The 24,639-nt window shown below is 36.5% G+C and overlaps 1 protein-coding gene across 26 annotated transcripts in view; it reads right to left on the bottom strand.

Annotated features, from left to right (window-relative positions):
* Positions 1–24,639, bottom strand: part of HDAC9 (histone deacetylase 9) — a 930,192-nt gene that overhangs the window by 373,145 nt on the left and 532,408 nt on the right. For 25 of the 26 annotated variants that reach the window (XM_078441511.1, XM_078441488.1, XM_078441490.1 and 22 more), the window contains 3 exons: positions 16,631–16,753; positions 13,182–13,392; positions 12,547–12,764 (listed from right to left, as the gene is read on the bottom strand). In XM_078441511.1, the coding sequence (XP_078297637.1) occupies positions 12,547–12,764; positions 13,182–13,392; positions 16,631–16,753 (552 nt within the window). The remainder of the gene's footprint in view (positions 1–12,546; positions 12,765–13,181; positions 13,393–16,630; positions 16,754–24,639) is intronic. The other variant, XM_078441509.1, reaches the window with a different exon arrangement.

The following is a 24,639-nucleotide window of genomic DNA, read 5'->3' as shown; positions in this document are numbered from 1 at the left end:
AATATCAAACAGGTATCATAAACTTTAAATAGCTCAAAGAAAACCTTTATTCTCCTCCCACTCAAAATGTTTTGCTCACTTAATTGTCTCATCTGAGTGAACAGCAATACTCAATTGCATGAGTCAAAAATCTAGGATTTATTCTCGTCTCTCTCACTCATCATTTTTTAAAAATAAATACCTGAAAGTGTAACTGATGCTTAGTAACAGTGCTTTGACACTTTTCTTCCCAGGTTATGAAGCAAATGCCAAGGTCTACATGAACAATAACTGCCATTTTTTCACCATCTCTGAAACAGAATGTGCTCTTTGCGAAGTTTCACGAAATACAAGAGTGATAAATGGGATCTCCTGGAACCAGCTTTGCAAAATACAAATGCATAGAAGGAGTTAACCTAACTTCTTCTTCCAGGTATTTGACTAAAGCTGTTTTTGTTTAAGCAGTCAAATTTGCCAGAGTGGAAAAATTAGCAATTAACATCAACAAGAAAAATCTACAAACCAAAGTCACAGAAAACTTGCCTGCCAGGTTTAACTTATTATAGATTTTTAAAATAAAAAATTACTTGACATTGTTTGTAAGTTTCTGACTATGTATGAAGACATTCAGTACTCAGATTATGTTGTGTTGTATGTGTTTTTGAACTTCAAATGTGACCATTACAACGATGGTAGGGGCTAACCCTTTTCTAATTTGTACTGTTGCTGAGTGGCCCCAGATGCAGGGAGGAACTGTCTGCTCACTCTCAGTGGGGTAGCAGAGTCTCTCTTTGGTTGAACATCTGGAGGTGATCCCCCAGCAAAGATGAGCTGTTGCCTTGCTGGCTACAAAACACAAGACAAAACATCTGTGTGACAGATAAATGCACAGACCTGTGCGAATCTCGGCTGAGGGCCCATCTGTAAAACACACTGTGTGTCATTTGTCTGACACCAGGTGAGGTACTTTGGTGGGGAACCCAGCAGAGAGGAAGATGATGGCTGTGCTTCTCCTTCTCCTTTTATCTGTGTTCTTCCTCATCTGTCAGTGTTTCCCTGTATTCTCTATGCTATTGCACAGCCATCGTACCGAACACTAAGAATGTTGCAGGCAATCTATGACCATTCTGGGTTTGTAACACACACTCATACATACTCATGCCGATATTCCAAGGACCAGGTATGATAATTTATCTAAATTTCTAACACCTTAAGTTTGCAATTCCATTCTTATCAATCCCTGCTAGGATCATAATTACAGCAAGTCTCTAAACTTCAATGTTCTATATTCCATGTTAAATATCATCTAGTCTATTGGCAAATGATGTAAAATTAATGAAATAATATTTAAAGGCTGTGCTGCTAACCTTTACACATGAGCACATTCAGCTCATCTCTGTGTAAGTTACACTGAGACAAGCCTAAAAGTCAACATAAGTGCTGTCAAATAAAGTATCTTTCAATTCCATATTTAAAATTTTTCCCACAGAGATCTTTTATGTCCCCACAAATATCTTCAGTTTTGGGATGGCAACTAAGAACAAGAGTGTAAAAGGAGTAAATCTGTTTCTGATGGACATCTGGTTTTCTGAAATTGTCAACAACCCATTAAGCACAAGTGTTTGAATGTGATTATTAAACTACGCAAAATGACCTTCAACCCAACTCATCACTTTCTTATTCTGCCTCAGATTGTAAGACAGATTTTACTTGGGGAATGGCAATGACACAAGTTTTTGTTTTTGTTTTTGTTCTTGTTTTTTCTTTTAAATAAATGCAAAACTCTTCTTTTGGAACACAAAACCTTTCCCTTAAGCTCCAAGGAAACTAGATTGTAAAACAATGATAAAATTCTGTCTCAAATCACAAATAGATTAGGTACGTACCAACTGTTCTCAAAAACAGCATGCAGCGTTTGGAGGGTTTTCAAATCAAGAGGTCTACTTAGAGAAGAACTCTACCTCAAGCCAAAATACTCCATGTCATTTCACTTCTGTGCATTTTAGGGAAATAACCAGAGGAACCAAAACTAAATGACAAGAGAAAAATATTTTCTAAATATTGGTTCATTATTCACATAAATTAAGTCTAAACTGAAAAATATTCCTTCTTCCCAATATTGAAGAGATATAAAACTAATCCAGGGATTAAGTGAATACTTAATAAACACGTGTTTATCTTTATAACTTCAAATGGTTGTCTAAATCAATGCATGCAATTAAAATACCCCTTTTCTGGCTTCAAAACATCCTAATATTTCAATAACTTAAGTAAGTGTTAACCCTCGGAACTGGAAAGGATACTGAAAATTTCCTCCTTCCAGTGAGTTTGAGAAAGTTACCCACCCACTCTTTATTCATTTGACAATTTTTGTTGAACACTTACTATATGCCACATCCTGAGAAGAGCAGTCAGGCGAGCTCTCAGAAAAGGAAACAGAAAGTAAGCAATTGAAGACTGGAACTTAATGTGGTAAGGAATGATGGGGGAAGGGGTGAGCGTCTGTGTCTCATTTGTATGGGCAGGAAAGGCCCTCAGAAGATGTGAGGTTTAAGCTAAGAGGGGCTCCAACACCACGGTCAAGTCATGAGAAGATCTGGAAGTTGAACCTACCATACAGTACAGTGGATAACACAACTCCTGGAGATGGAACGGCATTCCCAACAGACTGAAAAGGAGGCCAACATGGCTGAGGCTCAGCAAGTAAGGGAAGGGAGTAGGAGATGAGGTCAGTGACAGGGGCAAGAGCCAGATCACAACAGCCTTGCAGGCCACAAAAAGATGTTTGGATTTTATCTCATGAACAGTAAGGAGCAACTGGGCAATTTTAAGCAAGCCCTTAACATGATTTGATTTGCATTTGTAAATGATCACTCTGGTTACTATAGAATATTGGATGTAGGCAGGCAAAAGTAGAAACAGAAAGATCTAACTTTTAGAACACAGAAAGTTTAGCAAGAGAGTGTTACAAGACAACTAGAACACAAATGACCTATTTTTCCTTCTTTTACATCACTATGCCATTTTATGCATTTTTATATTACATAATAGGATTTTCCCCTAAAAGTCCCCTTTCCAATCTTTAGTTGATAGTACACGTTCTTTCAAAGTTCTCTTTCTTTGCTTTTTAAGGGCAATGAATAGAGGCACAGTTAAGGAAAGGCACCCTTGGCAATTTTGGACTGTGTCTCAGAATAGACAAGATCTCAAAGCCAATGATCTTCAGATCAACTGACTGATAAACATTTCCCTTTCTCCCCATTTGCCAACCCTTGCTTTGGTCATCTGGATAGCAGTACAAGCCCTATTTAAAATGGATACCAAGAATAAACCACAGAAAACAATTGCCACATGGAAATGTGGGCCCCAGTGTAGCCAGATTTTCAATTTTTCAGACAATGCCAGAAATCAGATTTGCATTTGAAATCTTTCTATTTTTAAAGATTGACAAAAAATTGAAATGCTTAAGATACCAAGCTGTCCAACGACAGCAGTCCACAGAGTGTCCACCTATGACCTCTGAAAATAATCCCTTATGGCCCTTCTTCCTTAAACATTCTATGGTTTAGATCATTTAGAGCTGATGTCTGCTTGCTCTCAAAATATACCATCCTTCATACTTGTTATTTGTTTTATGTTTCCCACACGGTCAAAAATTAAACTACTTTGCCTGGGGCTGGAGGTAGGGGTAGGAATTGACGACAAAGGAGCAAGACAAAGAAAGTTTGGAAGTTGAGGTAACTGCTCTCTATCTTGATTGTGGTAATTATATGACGATATGCATTTGTCAAAACTCACCGAATTATACAGCAAAAGGAATATATTTTGCTGTGTAAATTATACCTCAATAAATAATTCAATAATTAACATACATGGTGTTCCAAACAGAAATCAAAGTTCCGCTTCATGATGACTACAAAGACTCAAGCGGGAACAAAATTTAGTGGTTTGGTTTACAACAAAGTAGCTTGATGCAAGATTGAGGCAAGTAGGAAATGCGTGTCTTGGAGATATTTTAGCACTTCCAGATAACCGTTTTCATTAACAGAATAATAACAAAAAGAACTATGAGTGCTAAATAAGAATATAAATACTGCATTAAGATTTCAGTCGTGCTCACCATGTTTACAAAGCACTTTCAGTACATCCTTTCATGGGATCCGCACTATAAACCTCTAAAACATGCAGATTAGAGAATTATTGGACAAGGAGGCTCAACACTTTGTCCAAAGTTGCAAAACTAACAAATAATTCTGCAAGACATCAGAAACTTCTCTTGGAAATGTTACCAAGCATTCTAGATTTTGCAATTCATATGAGCTACGCATTATATAGAACTATCTTGGACTGGAATGATCTGTTTGCAGGCCTATGAACCATTCAAGGGAAAGAACAGGCCTTCTTTATTTTCATTTTCAGTATGCAGAAGCATAGTGGTTGCTAATAAATCATTGTGGAACACCATCAATGACTCCATGCCAGAAAATTATTTTTAGAAGTGAGTTTTTATTGCTGGGTGATACAACTCAGTCGATAGCAAGAGAGTAATGGTGCATTTTGGATATGGGAGCTTAGCCCTGGATGCAATTCTGCCTGAAGGAATGGGAATACTCTAGATCATATGACATTTCAGGGTCACTATAATCCCTGAGATTTCGTAAGTATTTAGAGACAGGGCGGAAAGATACAGGGCAAGAAAACTAAAATCAGGACTTTATAAGCAGCCAAAATCTATAACAAAGGGACTGCTACATACTGGTGGTTTTCATGTCCACAAATCACTTAGCTATATTAAAAATTCCTTAGTAAGACTTAATTATTTCATCCTGTCAAATGAAACTATTTGTCAAGGTTGAGAAACAACCAAATTATTTAGCTTTCCTCTCTCTTTGAACAGCCTGGAATCAACATCAGTCAAACCACTCACATGGTTTAATTCCCCAGATATTTTTCTTTCCCCTATTTTCTTACCTCATAGTCATGTCCAACTATTGTTTTTCTCATTCAGTAAAAGCGTCTCTGACTAGATTAACAGTGCAGAGTGAAAAGGAAAGGTCGAGGTCCTTCCCTTGGTCTTCAAGTTATGAAAGCAGCACTGGGAACGTTTACGAAAGTTACACATTAATCCACTGAAATGGTCATTTAGTTTCTTTTACAAACACCGGATTTCATCACATCTAATAATAAAGCAACAAGCCATTTTCTGTATATTATAAACCATCAACTTGTAATTATGTAGTGAAATGGTTCTATATGAATTCTCTACGATGATGTAAGCCAGTATTGCAGTAAGTGGTTTTTTTGAAGCTCAGTACATACCTACACGAATCTATTTACACTGGGCTAATCATGTCGAAATAGCATCTATTTAAGGGCAAAGTCAAAGTTTCTTTTATAAACCTCTATAGATAGATAAATAATCTAGGAGGCTTTTTACTGTTATAAAATTAAGACTGCCTTTCAGTGCTTGCTAAAGTTTTTGGACATACTATCCATCTAATGGGCAAAATGTAATCCTAAATTGTTGATTAAAGGCTCTGCATGGAAACATACTGTCAAATGGATAGAGAGAAATTAAACCTGACAACGGTAATGCCTACTTTCCTAAATGAAAGCCCAGTTCAAGTTTCTACTCATCCATTTTTCAAAACATAAAACAAGGCATTTTCCAACCACCCAGAGAGGAGATGCCAAATTTGCATTTCAGTTGAACTTGATGAAGTCAGTAGACGTTCAGCATCAGGCCAGCTCAGAACTCTTATGAGAAGATGTTTGCTCAATCTAAAGAAATGACGATTTTACAGCATGCAAGAAAGGCATGAAACATGGTCGGGCTGTACTGCACTCACAGCACTGTTGGGAAGCTTTAATATGTCCCACCATGTAAATCAACTTCCAAATTAGTCACTGGAGGGAGGACAATGTATGAAAAGTTGGGAAGTAAGGTCAGGAAAACAAATTTCTTCATTTCAGCAAATCCAAACCAATACCAAAAATAAATAAATACATAAAATAAGATGGCCTTTTTTTTTGTTGTTGTTGTTTGCTTGCTTGTTTGCCTTCTCTTCAATTGTAAGTTCTCTACTTTTTTGCAAAAATAAAATTAGGAAAAACTTGTCTTGGAGAACGTGACTGGCTCAGTCAGTAGAGCACGTGACCCTTGATAACGGAGTCACCAGTTCAAGCCCCATGTTGGGTGTGGAGCCTACTTAAAACAAAAATTTTTGTTAAAAAAAGAGGGATGCCTGGGTGGCTCAGTCAGTTGAGTGTCTGACTCTCGATTTCAGTTCAGGTCATGATCCCAGGGTCATGAGATCAAGCCCCACATTGGGCACTGTGCTGAGTTTGGAGCCTGCTTAAGATTCTCTCTCTCTCTCTGTCTGCCCCTCTCCACTGCTCGCGTGCTTGCTAAAAATAAAAATTAAAAAAAGAAGTAAAAAAGAGTAAATAAAAAAAATTTTTAAAGGAAATATTTTCTTCTGCTTGGTGAAGAAAACAACACTAAAATCGTAAGTACACATTTAGGTTCAGGACAGGTTTTTGTGTCATACAACCTATGTCAGAAGTCTAGTTCTGTCAACTTCTAGCCTGTCCCCTAGGTCAACTTACTTAAGCCCTTTAAAATTAACTTTCTTGATATTAAAAAGAATGAGTTGTTAAGTCTGAGAAAATAATGTACATAAGAAGGTTAGCATTGTGTCCCAGCCTACAGTGGGTCCTACTTATAAAAGGGAGCCGGTATTACGTGAAAGACCGTATCCCTAAGGTACCTATGGAGAAGGTGCTAGGAAGAGCCACAGTGCATGAAAGATACACCAGGAGTAATAGGTGCATCAAAAAGCAAAGATGGGTACATCATCCTCATCTAATTATACTTAAAATTTTAACCTTCCCACAAGAAGCCATGGATATAATCACCTTTATTAAAATAAAGCTAACACAAAGTGTTCCCTTGATTTAGGACATGATAATAGGACATGAGACTTAAAAATATAAACTTTCTGGAATGTAACATCTTTACAGTTGTTCTTCAAATAAATTTCCTTGGGAAAACATACGCTTTGCTCAACAGTGTACAAAATAGTTTTATTTTAGAACTACCTTCGGGGATATTTTGTAAGAACAAAATAACACACATATATGCACACTATGTTTGTGTGTGAGCACAGGCATGACAGACTATAGTCCCCTGGGTTGCTGTGGATGCATGATTGGGAACAAGGAGTAGGTATGAATCATGAGGGGTTATGAAGAATATGTAACATTTCTGTTAGAAAATTATATCAGGAAAAAGAATACAACAGATATTACTCAAATAAATGGTCAAATTCTCTTCTAAAATTAATGAAAACTCCCCATTTGCTCCGTTCAAGCATTTGAGCAAAATTATATTCATGCCTTGCTTGTCAGACATAATTTCTACCTGTTTTAATAAGGGTAACGCAGGACATCTGCTTGGCCTCCCTTTTACTAATCTTGTCTTAGATATATTTTTATTATGATAAAATAGCACTCATGTCAAAATGCCTAAGTATCATAGTAATAAATATATAATAAATACTTATATCTACAGTGAACTTTGACATATTTAAGATATCATCTCATGATTTATCTGGGTTTTTAAAAAAAGTGTTGGCTGATGTCCAGTCATAGGAATGCATAAGATATTTATCACAGAGTATATTACAAAGGGAAAGAAAGAAAGAAAGAAAGAAAGAAAGAAAGAAAGAAAGAAAGAAAGAGATAAAAAAGGACAGAAGAACCCAAGGAGGTAACCAAACAAGTCTCAAGTTTTACTTCCTCAATGAAAACAATTTTCTTCCTCATGTTCCCTATCCTAGTACATAACACATCGTATTACCGTTTACTGAATAATTCACTCCCTTGCTCCCCATACTTTAAGCTCCATGAGGACTCTGAATGTTATTTTCTTAGTGATTAAAATAGTGTCTGGCACAAAGCAAGAATTCAATGAGTTGCTAAATGGATAAATGCATAATAAATTGGTATTTCATTCAAATAAGTACTGAATGAAGAAAGAAATTTCTTAAATTTTCTGCTCATGTGGTTTTGATAGAATGAATATGAAAAACATAGGTATTAGAACAATTCTAATTAAAATAGAAATTATTCGGTGTGCATCAATGCTATCCTATACATACTATAACAGAGAAACAATTTAAAGAATAATGCCATTGGGCAGGGGGCAGAGGTCAAGGCCAGATTATCTCACAACAAAAATGCCTGAAGACACTCAGGAAAATTCCTGTGTATCATTCAGATAGTGTTACAACTAGAGATTTGCCCTTCTATTAATTAGGCAGTGATTGGTATATTCCTTCAAAAATCATAAAAAACCTGCAGTGTGTTTTGTTTTCATTAATCATAGTCTTTTTTTTAACAGAAAAATCTGTGGCAAGATTCAAATTTAAAATGATCCCAGAAGAAAATTGCCAATACCCTCTTACTTTTTTGTTTGCCTTTTTTTATTTATGGGGAAAATTTTGCTTTAGAAACCATTTTTATCTTTCAGTAAATAAACAAAAGATACCTGGCAAAAGCAACAATCCTCTTTTTTTTAAAATGTTCATTTTTGAGAGGGAGAGCACCCACACATGGGCACAAGCAGGGGGAGGGACAGAAAGGGGTACAGAGGATCCAAAGAAGGCTCCATGCTGACAGCAGAGAGCCTGATGCGGGGCTCAAACTCACAAAACACAAGATCATGACCTGAGCCAAAATTGGGTGCTTAATCGACCAAACTACCTAGGTGCCCAACATCAATCTTCTTTTGATACTAGCATAAAGAATCTTTGTTTTTAAAAAATGCCCACAAGTCATTGTTTCATGAATGTACCATACCTTAGCAACAGAAATTGTTCAATGCATTCCTGAATACTTTAAATGTCTCAAGAAAACAAAAGAACAAATAGTGTAAACCATGACTTTTTTTTTTTTATGGTTAAACTTCTCAAAATACCTTCAGTGAAAATAAAATATTCAACCTGATGAGTATAAAGACAAATCATTCTGACAGGTTTTCCACTTACATTTCTACCTTGCCCCATTTTGTAGATGTAACAATATAAATACTGTATATACCCATTCCAGGGATATTTCTGCTAAGCAATTAAGTACTTACACCATAATTGTATGAGACAAATAATCCTTATGACACACAAATTTCCCATGTAAATGTCATTAAAGTATCAAGCAATGGGTAGGTAAGTTATTTAGTATGATTAATAATATTTACATTGTATAGTTATAGTAAGCAGGAATGACGGCTTTCATAAATGGTTGATTCAAATAATAGTAAGATATGACAAAGCTTTCCAAATTTAATAAGTCAATTATTATATAAACTCTGAAAAATATAGATTTGCTTTGACTTCTAATGATGATTAGCAATTCAATTACATCATTAAAAATTTCACACTAGGGGGAGGGTCACCTGGGTGGCTCAGTCGGTGGAGTGCGGACTTTGGCTTAGGTTATGATCTCCTAGGATGTGAGTTCAAGCCCCACATCAGATTCTGTGCTGACAGCTCAGAGCCTAGAGCCTGCTTTCAATCCTGTTTCCCTCTCCTTCTGTCCCTCCCCCACTTGCTCTCATGCTCTCTCGCTCTCTCTCTCTCAAAATTAAAATTAAAAAACATAAAAAATTAAAAAAAAATAATACCAGCAGGGCACCTGGGTGGCTCAGTCGGTTAAGCATCCAACTCTTGGTTTCAGCTCAGGTCATAATCTCACGGTTGGTGGGTTCAAGCCCTGCACTGGGCTCTACACTAACAGTGCACAGCCTGCTTAGGATTCTCTCTCCCTCTCTCTCTGCCATCCCTCTCTCTCTCTCAAAAATAAATAAATAAACATTAAAAAAATTTCATGCCAGGAAGGACAATCATATTTAATATGCTATAGGTTTAGAGACAAATACACTTATTTTTTCTTTTGTTGTCACTGCATTTTTGCTTCTCTAAATCTTAAAAAAAAATTTGAAGGAGCAAAAGAAAAGGACATTTTCAAACAGGGTATCTGTATACCAATGTCTTTATGTGAGCATGTATTTCCTGCTACTGTAAGTACCTCAAGAGCAGGGACATTTTTATGATGCCAACTATTTGGTTCCATTTTGAATAGATTCAATATAGATTCATCCATTTTAACAGGAAAGAAAAATGACATAAATTAAATTTTCTGTGGTTATTTCTCATTAATGGGTATTCAAAATGGTTAGAATACACATAAATATATAATTATACACAAACGCATTGGTTTTTGGCATCTCAGTTATGGCCCTCACATAATGTGAAATAAATGTTTTCATCACCTCCTGGGGAAGGGAGAACAGTAGCAATTCATTTCTTCATGGTTCTATTGTGAATACTTCAGAATAGGTCAGAGATTCAATATTTTCTTCTTTAAGATTCTTCTCTGTTCCCTCACACAATTGAGGGCAGGTGAAATATTTTCAAAATCTGGAGAATACCCAACGTGCATATGCCATTTGATCAAACATATGGAATACATACTTGGAGAAAAGCCAACTGGAGACCTGCTTGAGTAATCTAAACACCCAAGCTGAGAGGGGTTAATATATAAAGATCAGCTTTGTACTTTGAAGTTTTCTGGACTTCATTTTGCCTAATTAAGACAAGATTTAATAGTCAAACCACTGTACAAACATGTACCTGAGAGTATAGGTTTGTTTCTAATTTTGGGAAGAATTCTTAACAGATTCCAAGGAATCAGCTCCACATGGGAGAAGGTCTCTGATAAGATTTGCTCTTCTCATTGCTCAAATGCAAATGCCTGCTTTTCATCTTAGTTTCTTCCATGTGACTGAGGTTAGCATCCGCCTGTCAAAATCTCAAGTGTGATACTAAAATATAAAGATTCTGTTATTAGCATACCACTGAGTCTGAAACACCAGCATCTCTAGGTCATGAAAAATGTATTCCCAAATAATCTTAAATTAACAGGAATCTAACGAACTTAATTCCAGATCAAAATATTATGAGGCAAAATGTAGGATTCCTAATCTTTCTTTCTGCATAAAGTTTTCCTCACTGGTCACTGGACAATTTTTCAGGAATTCCCAGTAGTTATAAGTAGTGCTGAGAGACCACAAAACAAACAAACCGAACTCTACCATAATATAGCAGACATACACTCTTAAATCAAAAGTACTCCGTCACTACACAAGAAGGAAGTTGATTGCCTCCAGTGAGACTGATTAGATACAAAATAATTTGATAAATTTAGAGAAATGTGGTAGCAACGAAACAGGCATCAATCTGATGATATATAAAGAGTAATAAGCAATATAGTGAAATATAGTCTGCAGTAGAATGAAAGACGGCAGGAAAGGTAGTCACCACCGCCATCTATCCCCTGGTCCTATTTCCCCAATCCCACACACATACACATCATCTTTGAAAGCAGCAAAGGGCTGGGCTGGAGGAATTTCTGTTCAGCAGTATGGTATTCAGCCTGTGTTTCCTTCATGGCTCTGCCTTATTAAGCTGGAGGCCAAAGAGAAGAGAAAAACTCTCGCCCTACCCTACCTGCAATAAACACATGGTAAGTGAGCACATGATAAAGACCCCCTTTCTCCTAAATGCTATTACAAAGATGATTTGATCTTTGCCCAGGAGGTTTTGCTTTGTTTACATCACTATACAATAAAACTTTTAAACAGTAAGCCACTTTTTAGCTACCTATCAGTAAACAGAATGTCATTTCTTAATATAAAACCTCTCTCCATGATACTTGTAGGTGATACAGTAACAGTGGAGACTGGGTAGAATTATGACATCCAGGACCAAAACACTGTCCAGGAAGGAGAAGACTCTGCTTTGGAAACTCCTAGCAGACGGTAGTGGCAAAGCTGGGAAGACCAGTTTTGCTTATGAATTCACTGAAAATGTTACTGGCCTGGCCTGTCTGATATTGTCATATTGTAATCACTATTTCTTTGTGGTTGCCTCAGCAGGAGAGCTCCTAAGGATGTGGTGTGATACATACATCAGCTTTCCATTTTGGCCACAATAAGGCTGCCAGAAAATTACCACATATTTCTGAGAAATTGCTTCAAACATTGTTTGGAATGAAGTGGGGCATACTAAAAAATAAATGCAACATGGATACATACAAGTTGCTGAGAAATACTCTGTTGGCTAACTTTGTCATATCTGCCTGCACCTGTGCAAACTTTTTGAGCTGTCGATCCACCACATTCAACTCTGCCTCAAGCCTTTTCTACAATACCAGAAAATGGGGCTCTGCACACAGGTGCCTGTGTGCGCTTATGTATTAAGATAGGGCTTCAATCATGAAAGCCCTTACTAATCCATAATCTCAGTTTTGCCATAAGCATCCTGTGACTGTAGTCATGGTGAAAATACTGATATTGTGATGCTGTCCCTGAGGGCTAGGATGGCGATCTCCTTTTGACTGTGATGGATAGATCCCAACATTCTCCTCTCATGTGCCCCGATCAGTGAAGAGAACCCCAATTTCCCCCATTGGTGGTTATGACATTTTGACTTCGGCTTGGGGGCTTACTTTGTTCATGTGGATCTGCTGCTGGTATTGCTTCTGCTTCTCCAAGAATTGCTGGTGTTGCTGCTGAATGACCAGCTGAGCCAATGTGCTCTGAGGCAAAGGTGCGGACTGGGTTCGATTCAGGGGTCTGTGACGGGGTAATTTGTGGGTACCTCTAATGCCAGGTGAAATTCTCTCTTTTGTTGCCAATGGAGACTGAGGATGTAAGGGAACTCCGCCTGAAAAAAAAAATGTAACACACACACATACAATTTTGCTTTATAAAAGAACAAAAAGCCACAGAAAATAGATATATGAGAAATTTGGTGAAACTAGTGATTCTGCTGGGCAAACAACAGAAGAAACCTAGGTTGTATGGGGTAAAGGCAGAAATGCCAGAACATTAGATAGGTATGCATCTCACCAGTGACTCACCAGTAATCGACTCTGGTACGTATGAAGGTTTAACAAGGTGAGGTGTTTTCCCCACCATGTATCTAGAGAAATAAATGAAAATAGTAGCCTTTCCCACAATACCAAGTGTCAGGGAGACCCTTGCATGACAATGTAAATCTTTAATAGGGTCTTGAGCTAAAGGGGCATTACATTGGAACACAGATAAAAGAAAGCCCTAAGATGATGGTGTCATTAATTACCAGTCACAAGAAGCTTTTGCTGTCGCATTTGTTCTTTCAGTAACAAATGCTGCAGGAGAGCTTGGTGGCTGCTGTTGGGTTTTCCCTCTAAAGCGACATGGGGATGGCTTGAAGATGCTGGGATGCTGCCCCCATACTGCCCAGGCAGAGGAACGCCTTGTCTGAGCGTCTGAGTCTCACACTTCTGTTTTTCTTTGAGTGAATTCGAAGCCTGTGTCAAGAAATAATAAAGATGTTAATCCTTTTTCATCCATTAGGTCTGTACACCATTAGATGAGTTTCTTATTCTATAATCCTTCCTTTCCCTACCCAAAATAAACCCCATCTTACTGATGGCTGAGTAGGGAAAATGTATAATAGGATGTCTTTTTTTTCTCCTAGTGTTTTCTTTTTTTTAACTGAAGTATAGTTCACACACAACACTACACTAGTCTCAGGCGTACAACATAGTGATTCAACATTGCTGAAGTGCTCATTATGAACTGCTCACCATGATAGTGTAGTTACCTCTGTTGCCATATGAAGTTATCACAATCTTATTCACTATATTCCCTATGCTGTACTTTACATCCCCATGACTTCTTCATTTTACAACTGGAAGTGTGTACCTCTTACTCGCCTTCACCTATTTTGCCCGACAGCATGTCTTTCTAAACTAACTGCATCAACAAAGGAGAAATAAAAATAGGGTGGAAGCCTGGGAGACAATTTAGTATTGAGTATCCTTGTACTGAACTTAAAGATTATTTTAGCATTAACTAATAATAATACTAATTTCAGGGCTAATAACTGAGAAGTTTATGTTTAAAATATTTGAATATACTGTTTAAGTAAAAGGTATACTGGAAACATAAAATTGATTCAAATTGCTGAACTAGTCACTGTATCTTAGCAATGAGGAAGCTGAAGATAAAGAGAACCTGGGTGGCTCAGTCTGTTAAGAGTCTGACTTTGGCTCTGGTCATGATCTCACAGTTTGTGAGTTTCAGCACCGCATCAGCCTCTGTGCTGACAGAGTGGAGCCTGCTTGGGATTCTCTGTCTCCCTCTCTCTGCCCTTCCCCCCACCTCCTCTCTCAAAATAAATAAATAAACATTAACAAAAAAGAAGCTGGGATAAGACTGTCTATAGTTTTGGAGTTTCATGCAGAAGGAACAATTCCTCTAATGACCTCTAATAAGTTCACAGAGCTGTAGGTTTCCAATATTTAATTTTTAAAATAAAAGTCTTCAGCCAACTCAATGAGCAGTTGTATAAAAATGCAGGAATTTGATTTAAACATGTATTTTATATTAATTTGTAACAGATCCCCAAATCTCTAAATATTGAAAATGACACTGCAGATACTTTTGTTTAATAAAATAAACTACAAGTGAAATTAGATCAAATAAAAATGCTATTAAGAACTTGAAATGTATGATAACACAGTAATAAGGTAATAATAATTATATCATCAATAGTAATAATGCATTATCCTATTCAAAGAATTTAATGAATGGAGGTCATTTTGGCATTACAAAAGCAGAAGTCTAATACCTCAAAATTATGTGGCATGTTTCTTTTCAAAACTCATGTTTCATCTTTCAAAATTGCTGTGCACCAGGGAAGCAAAGCAATTTTCAGTGATGGCGAAATTGAAGGACAAAGAGGTAAATGGTTTGTCTTAGTCACATGGCAAGTCAACACAATGTTTAATCTAGAAGTGATTCCTTCTCCTGGCCTCTTTTCCTTAAAATTTCCCACTATTCAGTGGGGAAATGGAATATTAAGAGATCCCTTTGCCAAAGCAATGCTAAACTGAAAAATTAATTGTGATGGCCTCATCCACACCAAAATGGAAGCAAAGAAAAACGAAACTTCAATCCAAACCACATTGGTTTATTCATCCAACGGTACCAAATTGTATTACCATTGAAACATTAAATGGTCTGGCGTTAGTACTTGGTCCTTTGGGAAAAAATTCTCTCTGACCACATTAAAAGTGGTGTATGTTTGTGTTAGCTGGTAGGAATGACTTAGAACGCGCAAAAAAGAGTGGAAAGAAATGCCTATTCATGTGTCATAAGAAGCTTTTATGTTAGTATTTGCTTATCATCTGAAGAAGAGGAAAAACAGGAATGGAAGAAAAATAATTTTTAATAAGTGGAGATGTGAAAATACCATACATTAACATTTATATTTAGTTTCATCCTTAATTCCTTTTTTTCTTTTCACTAGAACCAATTGTTTACTAACGCTTCATGTGGAAATTCAAAGGCATAGCTGAAATCAGTATTGTTAAGCTTTTCTTCTTCAATCCTCAGATAGAAAACAACAAAATTTTGCTTTTTCCTCACTAGTAGAAGATTACTATATCATGTAAGAGAAATGATAACATTTGGTAAAAATGCCAAATATAATCAGGAATCTCTTTGATTGATTTTATAACATGTATTGAACCCAATTATAAAATTTGTCATTTAAAAATGTTAGGTAGGTGTGCTTGTGCATAAAATAGCATACCGTATACAGGTCTTATATTCTGAAGATAAACTAATCACAAAATGGTCAACTCTTTAAAATTTCCTGGCGTGGGCTTATTGTAAAAGATGTGAATTTGACAAGCTGGAACTCCATGGAAGATGTGCTGCTAAAGTTTGAAAAAAACTGGTGCCAAGGGTTGGAAAAAATTTCTCTTTAAACCTAATGCATCCCATGACCTCTGCCTAAGTATTATTTACACAACAAGTCACAGATGAATTTTTCCAGGTAAAGCTTACACATCTTTTATATTATTTTGGGGAATACGTATAAAATAATTATTGCTATCTTCTGCTAGTAGGACAGTACCTCCCAAAGATCCTATTTCAGATGTCAGGACTTTTAAAGTAACTGATTCACTCTGAATCTCCTGGGAAGAATTTAATATTGCTCACAGAGAGGTTTTCCAGATATGTCCCTTACTATGACAGAGTCAGTAACTTAAATTCTGAAGATAAAGTCATTCACAAAATAAATTCTATAAACCTATGCTGCCTGCTTTAGAAGCTACAGCTCTCAACACAGGCCTGGGTTGAGTCCTACGTATGTTACTTAATGGCTCTGTGATCTTGGGATTTTAAATATTCCAAATCTCAGCTTCTTCTACTGTAACACTGTGGCCTGTAATCTCTGTTTCATGGAATGGCTGTGTGGAGCTACTAAAATAATATGTCTGGAGAGTACTTTCTTTTTTAAAAGCTATAAAGCATTATACAAATGTTAGTTATTATTTTTATAAATAGTATTATGTGAACCAGAATAATTCTTTAATTTGAAATGGAACTGAATGTCTCTGCACAACTCAGAGTGAAGTGGGTGAATTCTCTGAGAAATGAACTCTACCAAGTTTCCCTGAAGTGTAAATATACAAGAAATGAAAGAGAGCTCCCCTATGAAAATATCACTTGGGCCACTGTGTAATGACTTACATTGAGCTGGGCTGGCACTGCTGGAAGTCCCAAGGTAATGTTGGGCAAAGAGGGAGAGGTATAAAGACTTAGCAGGTTCATGGAATCTTCGTGAATTAGAATGCGTTGCTGTGAAACCATATGCTGTTAACAACAACAACAAAAAAAAGAAAAAGAAAAAGAAAAAGGAGTCTCAAAACATTATTATGTCATAAATTTTACTGTAAAATGTTCACATTTTGGAAAATATATTTTATATTATCATGATTAATCAAAATAGTCAAGTATATTAAATGTTTATTTTGATTTCTGTATCAAAAGTTCTATGTGCAAATTAAAATTCTCTTCATTAGAAATCACCACAAAATGTGAAGAGCTTCTGTGTTCATTGTGCAAAATTCACTTTCAAAATTCTACCTTTATGGACCATAATCAGCATGTCTGTCCTCAATTGGTGAAGTATAACAATTAAATTGAGTAATTCTTATAAGCGTATTTTTTGTATTACTGAGTAATGATATGTATATAATGTTGCTACAATCATTATCTTTATATGGATTAAACATCATTTTACTGATGGGAAAACTCACACAAGAAAATCTTAGATTAGATATCACCATACAGGACTTCTATAATTAATAATATCTTTATTAAGTATAAAATTTATGAATAGACAATTCTGTGTGGTGTATGTTTAGATTATTCATATTCAGTAGCTAAGGTAAATGTTAAAATATTACAAGTTCCCTGTGCCACAAAAGGCTTCATTTACACTGAAAATACCTTGAATGTTTTCGCATCACAGTCCTTTCTACAACAAATACCTTTTTTTAATCCAATACTAAGAGTCATGTTTTCCCACATGTGGCCCAATATGGTTGCTTGAATTACATTTTCTGTTTAACTCTTGCTTCCCTCCCAGAACTCTTATACAATAAGAGTTACAAAGGTCTTATTAGACTAAGGAACTCTGGCCTGATATGGTCCCCAAGGGAACAACATCCCTGAAAAAGAATACTCCATGTAACAGTATGACACAGTGACTGCTTTCTTCCCAAACAAAAAGCATATGGGACTCCAATAATAGACCACCTCCAAGAGGGATATTGCACACACGGGCTTTGACTAAAGTAAATATAATAACTTGTCAAGCATGTTTGGGGGAGCTGTAGATTTTCCCCTGGACAAACCTGGGATATCAATTAACTGGGGAAAATATCATGTGCTAATACAATGCAACCTCAGAATGTCACTGAAGAGTGATGCGCCACCAAAACACAGGATGTTATTCCAAAACATCACCTCAGTCATAGGTTTGTTTGGAGATGAGTCGTAGCCTTAACATAATAAGAGCAGAAGGTTAAATGTAGAGTTTTTTTCATTGCAACCGGGAATTCCAAGCTAACTCAGATTTTATTTTTTTCTCACAAGGACAAGGCAGATATTTGTGCATGAAAATCAAGAGGTATATTGAAAGTTTTAACAATACATTGCTTTTATATGCAACCCTTTACAGAACTAAAGTTGTCTAAAATGCCACAGCATGAAGACTGCAGGAAAAGATCTGATCATTACAATGTGTGAGATTGCAATTTTGCATTAGGAGCTCTAAGTAGCAGTTGCATATTTGCTCTAATTAAAAAGGCAAGCTTTTATTTTGCTTACATTAATATGCTTTTAATATTAATTTTTAGTTTGGAATATATGCTTGAATAAGAACAAAACGAATGTGTGAGGAAGCAAAAAATATTTTAACTGGCTTATTAGTTGCAAGCAGTAATTTATAATAAAATGATATTTCATTCACTTATGTTTTCATAGAAGATAAATAAGTGTGGAAAAGTAAGCACTTTAAATCATGTACAATATGCATTCCAGATTGTATCTGTTTATCTCACAACTGAGAGTTGACATGCACTGTGGGAATGGCACCAAAGATACCACAGGCTACACTAATGAGTTCATCTTTGTTTCACAGAATGAACTTCTGTGATATCTTTCCACCTCATCCCAGGAAGCAAACCTATGCTAAAGTAAGAAAAATACTTCTTCTTGGATGTAATAATAGCAGCAGCGGACCAGCTGCTCACATGGGCTTTGACTAAAGTGAAGACAACAGAAAATTCTCACTATGGGATTAAACTCTTGAAGTTTCATGTCAAAATCGAGTGTCTCCATTTCTTATGACAGTGTACTGCTTTTCAACACCTACCATGTGCCAACCTCTGGGCTAGGGACTTTTTTGGACATTAACCTATTTTTCATAGGCACTCTGTAGCTATCATTATGCTTCAGTTATGGATAAAGAAACGGAGTGATTTGCTCAATTCTGGTCCCCGGTGAGATCAGGAACATAACTTTTAAACTGATCAAGGCTATATGATTTGTTGTCAGGTACTGCTATAGAAGCTATATCTCACTGGACCACCATTACTGAAGGATATGGGAACCATAAAAAAAAAAGTACGGATATGGGGGACACTTTAGAAAAGAAGAGGAAGCAAAATCTGGTCCTGAGGCTGATGGAAAAGAATAAATGTGTGCAACTGGGAACCAGCTGACCTGGACATGAGAAGAAAGCGAAAGCCCTGGTGACTTTACAGACATGAGGGTGCTCAAGTCATGGAGACCATTCCTGAGGAAACAAGGAAAGTCATGAGTCCCCCATGTTCACTAGGTATATAGCTGGTTCTTCCCACAGAGACTAAGTGGTATAGTATATCACAGAACTTCAGGGATTTAGACATTACTTAGTTCATTTCCTTCAATTACAAGATAAGGTATCAGGCAGAGAATTTACATGGAATGGCTATAATCACAAATAACTTCACAGACCTGAAAAAATGTTTTCCTCAAATTATCTTCTTTAAATACAACTTTCCTCGATACAGCTTTTTGATCAACACAGTCTATCTGTTCCAGGTTAGTGATTCCTAGGAAGAACCTAGAGTTGTATTCTATCTACACGGCTAAAAGAGGACAGACACACTTGAAAGCCAGCCAAAGACGTGGTGAAAGGTACCAATTCACTGAGACAGTGAAGGTTCCTGACCAGTATTCTTACAAGGCTGGAAGGTTACTCCACCTTAGCATTGTGGTGAGATCACAAGCATTTTCAGGCAAAGCCATGATTTTTCCAGGAAGCAATTTTGAAACCGACTCAGCCCTTAAATCAGAGCTGTGCTAAAATGCCATTTTCCATCTTAGAACATGGGGAAGATGGTTTTAATGTAAAAAAAAAATTCAGAACTAGAAAGCATTGCTGTAGTAAGATAAAATGGAAATATTAAATGTATAAGTGACCACCTTTTAATATTTACAAAACAATTAATAAATAACAATTCAGTTAGATTAACAGTGTGGCACTGTGCTATGCTAGTTAGGTGCACAGAAAAATAGAAAACTAACTAATGACCTTTGAAAACTATGATAATTAGAGTAGGGTTAAATCACTTCAATGGCACAGAGCAGGGTGTCAGTTTTTTACCAGGCTTTGATTGGTAGCTAGGAGCATTTCACCGGAAAGAGCGTGATGTTGAGAAGAGGGATATGACCGAGTCAGGTGTTGAGGCAGGGAAGGCCTACTCACATCTTAATAATGACTCTCAAATTTTTTTTCTCACCATAATAGCAATTGGAAGCCTATCTTATGGATAATCTTTGCAATCCAAATGAATAAAATACACTGAAAAATTATATGTCTCTCAACAGAGCTATTAATTTTGCCATTGAAATCAGAAACCTGTTAGCTTCAATGAAAAGACTCAAAATCTCTTACAAAAGGAACATGGGCAAAAGTTAGAAAAATACAAAATCTCAGAATGTCATAGGAATTGAGACAGGTAAAAACCATCACACATTGCTGGTGGGACTGTAGACTGGTATAGCAATTCTAATGAGTAATTCATAAAAATAAACAAATAATTACACTATATGCTGTGACCCTAAAATTATTCTGCTGGGAATTATATCTTCAAGAAATTCTCTCATTAATCTCTCACTTATCATCATTTAGGATGATGTCCACTGAAGCATGAAATTTATTGAAGCAGTTTTTGGTGGTGAGTGAGAACTGGAGTCCATTGGGACATCCCGCTGGAGAACAGGTAGATAAAATGGAGCACTGCCCACCAGGGATTGTTACAGTGATTAAAAGCAAACTATTAGGTATATGCATCCATAATGACATGACTAGATCTAAGAACATATACTTAGTGATAAAAATAAGAAATGGAATGAGGTTGATAACACCATGCTATTTACACTCACTAAAATTTGGGGGCACAAAGCAGAAAATACAAATGATGTAAGAGCCCATGCAAACAAAAAATACAGGAGAGAATGACTGCCTATGGGGGCAAGGGAAATGGAAGTGGGGATAGGAGATACAGAGGAAGGAAGGAAGGAAGGAAGGAAGGAAGGAAGGAAGGAAGGGAGTAAGGAAGGAATGGAAAGTAGGGAGGGATGGAGGAAGGGAGGGAGGAAGGGCAATAATTTTCTGACTCTTAAGACAAAGAAGTCAACAGATGATCTTTGATTGAAAACTAGTTATGTAAATAATCACCTACTTCTTAAGAAGCTCCTAGAGAAAGTGGGTGTAGAATTTTAAATTTACTACATGGTCAAAATTACCTACAATATACATGAGCATCAGATAGGGAATGTAAGTCTCTACAGAGTCTTGGTGAGGAGTAGTCTGGACTGGTGAAAATAAGTGTGGCCCCAGTGTCTTACATTTGAGCTCCATCACTTACTGGCTTATGACTGGGCAGCTAACCACCTTTCCCTGGACATCAGATCCTTTGGCATGAGACAGAAGTACCTCTGACTGGCATGATCTGGTAATATCTATGTGTAGTAGAATGGCATGCAGGAAGACATGCTTGTAAACCTCAGTCTGCTTTAGCTTTAAAAGGTCCCAGATCCCCAAATTAGACTATCTGAAAGAAAGCCACATTAAAAAAGATGGGACGCTTGGGTGGCTCAGTCAGTTAAGCACCCGACTCTTGATTTCGGCTCAGGTCATGATCTCAGGGTTAGCAAGCTTGAGCCCCTCAATGGACTCCATGCTGACAGTGTGGAGACTGCTCAGGATTCTCTCTCTCTCTCTCTCTCTCTCTCTCTCTCTCTCTCTCTCCCTTTATCTCTCTGCCCCTTCCCTTGCTCGCACACTCTGTCTCAAAACAAACAAACAAACAAAAAACAACAAAAAACCCCAAACCAAATATATATATCTTAATCATTTAATACTTACTTGTAGTTTTCACAGTGATTTTTTCAATAGTATTTATTTTCTATTGTCCTTTCAGATGGCAGATAGAAAATTAAAATCTCCATGTGATGAAGAAAGTTTTTAGAAATCTAAATCTCTAAGCTTTTACGTTTACTGGACATCCAAAAATGTACTACTATAAAATGATATGGAGACAAAAAATATTATCATTCAACTGGGCTTCCTTTGCATTTAAAAGGCACTGCTGAAGGTCTCATTAAAGGTCTTGCTTTACAATATTGACTCACGTTATTCCTACTAAATGATTCTTTTGTCACAGCAGCCTCTTTTCCCCGAAGATGGGGGGAAAGTGTTTTATCTTCTGCCATCGAAATCCATACCTCTGCACCCACTCAGGAGGAAGCATAACATTTACAGCAAATGTCACAACAACCATGATGAAACAATAGGCAGAGGAGTCATGTGAGATTGGGGCAAACACAATAGGTGACATTTCAGATGATTTTAGAGTACTTAACCTTATTATTAGAATCCTTTTTAAAAAATCGTTTGAATCTGCTGGAAAAAAAAAATATTTAAAAAATAGCACAGCAGAGCCAGACACTAATGTTCAAATAGAAATAAACCAGCTGCTTGGCTACTGTTAACGGAGCTATCAAATAAATCTACGGACTCTAAAATAATGGTGTTGATATTCACGGAAACATTTGAACCCACAGGCCCACAGTATTAACAATAAAGTAACTAGATAGGTAAAGACATTTCTGACTAGAGCTGGAAATAGAAACTCCTGAGGTTTCAGCTCCCCAACCAAGTTTACAAATGAGTAAAACAAGTAGCTCCAACAAGCCGAGTTCAGGAGTGAGCATATGCAAGAAATAGAAGAAATGGAACAGAAGTGGTCAGAGCAGATGGAGACTCACTCTCACATGTGATTTGCTGGCTTGAAGACAAACATGCTAATGAGTTTTCCCTACTAGGAGCCAGTACTGATAACAACAACAAAAAATGAACTCGTTTCACACTTCACAATTCACTACCCACCTTCCTAACACCGATCCCTCACAACAAAGTTGTTGGAGTAGGCATGACTACGTTTCACTGGATAAAGAATCTGAGGTCAGGGCAAGTTTAGCGACTTAACCAATGATGACAAAGTAGTCGGTTTTGGAGCCAGGTTCCTGTGGAGCCTGTCGAATGGAAGACCCATACTTTCAAATTGGCTGTGCTGTTTCCTTAGCAGGGACTTATGAGTAAATTCTCCTCCTACTTCTGTCTTAACCTCCATCTAAATTATGCAGGACATATGAATTTACAAGAGAAAAATTTTCCTTTTGTCTAAGCCTCAAGATCAGCCCGAGATACAGCGTTACTTTCCTGTTTCCTAAGTAAATCCTGTAGGGTAGATCCCGTTCATTTACACGGGCTGTGAAAGAATTAGGTGGCATGCTTTTATACTTACAGGTCACAGAATAAAGGTTCATTCAAATGTACACCGTTGAACTATTTTAAAATGAAAACTCACCTGTGCTGTTTAACCAAAGATGGTAAAATAAGCCTGTTTTGCAAATGGTGAACCAAGCAATCGGCTTGGCTTTTCAAAGTGTAGTTGATGTGTATTTTTCATACCTTAAAAATATTTCTATTGATATGAAATTACAGAAATCTTGGAAGATTTCTGTAAAAATCATACTAAACCCAAAATGATTGTTAATCAAGAATTGCTGAAAATATTTGTTTTCCTCTTTTTCTAGTGTAGGTGGAAGCATTTTGTGTAACACAGCTAGGATATTAATTTGTGGAGAGTTTCCATCTGAGTTCTGCTGTCTCTTTACCTCTCCAGTATGAATTATATTACAGACCTCTGTAAGTGCAACACAGCAGAAAACCACATGTTAGCCATCAGGGTTGAATTTTTTGTTTTGGGCCACGGAGAGGCTACCCATCAGTGCATAAAGGTCTGCCCACCTGGCCTTTTGGATCATAGTTCAGGCACACAATTAATTCATTATGAAGTAAGTCACTGCTTGCTTTTGAACTAGTCTTTCCAGCTTTGGAGGTGAATGTCCTGTCACTGACCTGAAGAAAAACCTCTACTCTTTCAAACTCCATTAAATCACATTTCCTTCTGTTTTTTTTTTTTTTTTTTTTTAATGGTGGGGGTGGAAGGAAAGGTTTGTAACAGAATATGTTCTATAAGTAGCTGAAAAGTGAGGGCACTCTAAACAGATATTTGTGACAATAAAGGCTTTAGGAATATAAAAGAGATTAAGACAGTATAAACAAATTTCTTTAATTGTCATTCTTCAATGTATATTATTTTGAAATTTAAATATAGGGTCGCATAATTTGGGACACTCAATTTAACAGGTCATAAAAAGTTTGAAGAGAAAATCTTACCAAAATTTTCCATTTACTTCCAATCTCACAATTATATACTTTTTGGTTGTTCTTTTATGGTGTACTAAGTACTATATATATATATGTATATATATATATATATATATATATATGTATATGTATGTATGTATATATACACACACACACACAATACTTAGAGGAATGAGGAAGATACATATATTCTTTCATTTTATATATATATCCATATATATATGGATGTATATACATATATTCTCTCATTATACATACATATATATATATATATATAGTTAGTAACAAACCATGTCTCTCCCCATACTCCCCACCTTCCCTCCTCCAGAGAAATAACCATCATGCTAAATTGTGTGTTCATCACACCATTAATCTGTGTAAAATACACTTTCGTTGCATATACTTT

This window comes from Panthera onca, chromosome A2 (assembly GCF_046562875.1).
Source record: "Panthera onca isolate mPanOnc1 chromosome A2, mPanOnc1 haplotype 2, whole genome shotgun sequence".
Classification (NCBI taxonomy): domain Eukaryota; kingdom Metazoa; phylum Chordata; class Mammalia; order Carnivora; family Felidae; genus Panthera; species Panthera onca.
The sequence above is the reverse complement of the archived record's forward strand: the minus strand, read 5'-3'. Positions and strand labels throughout refer to the sequence as shown.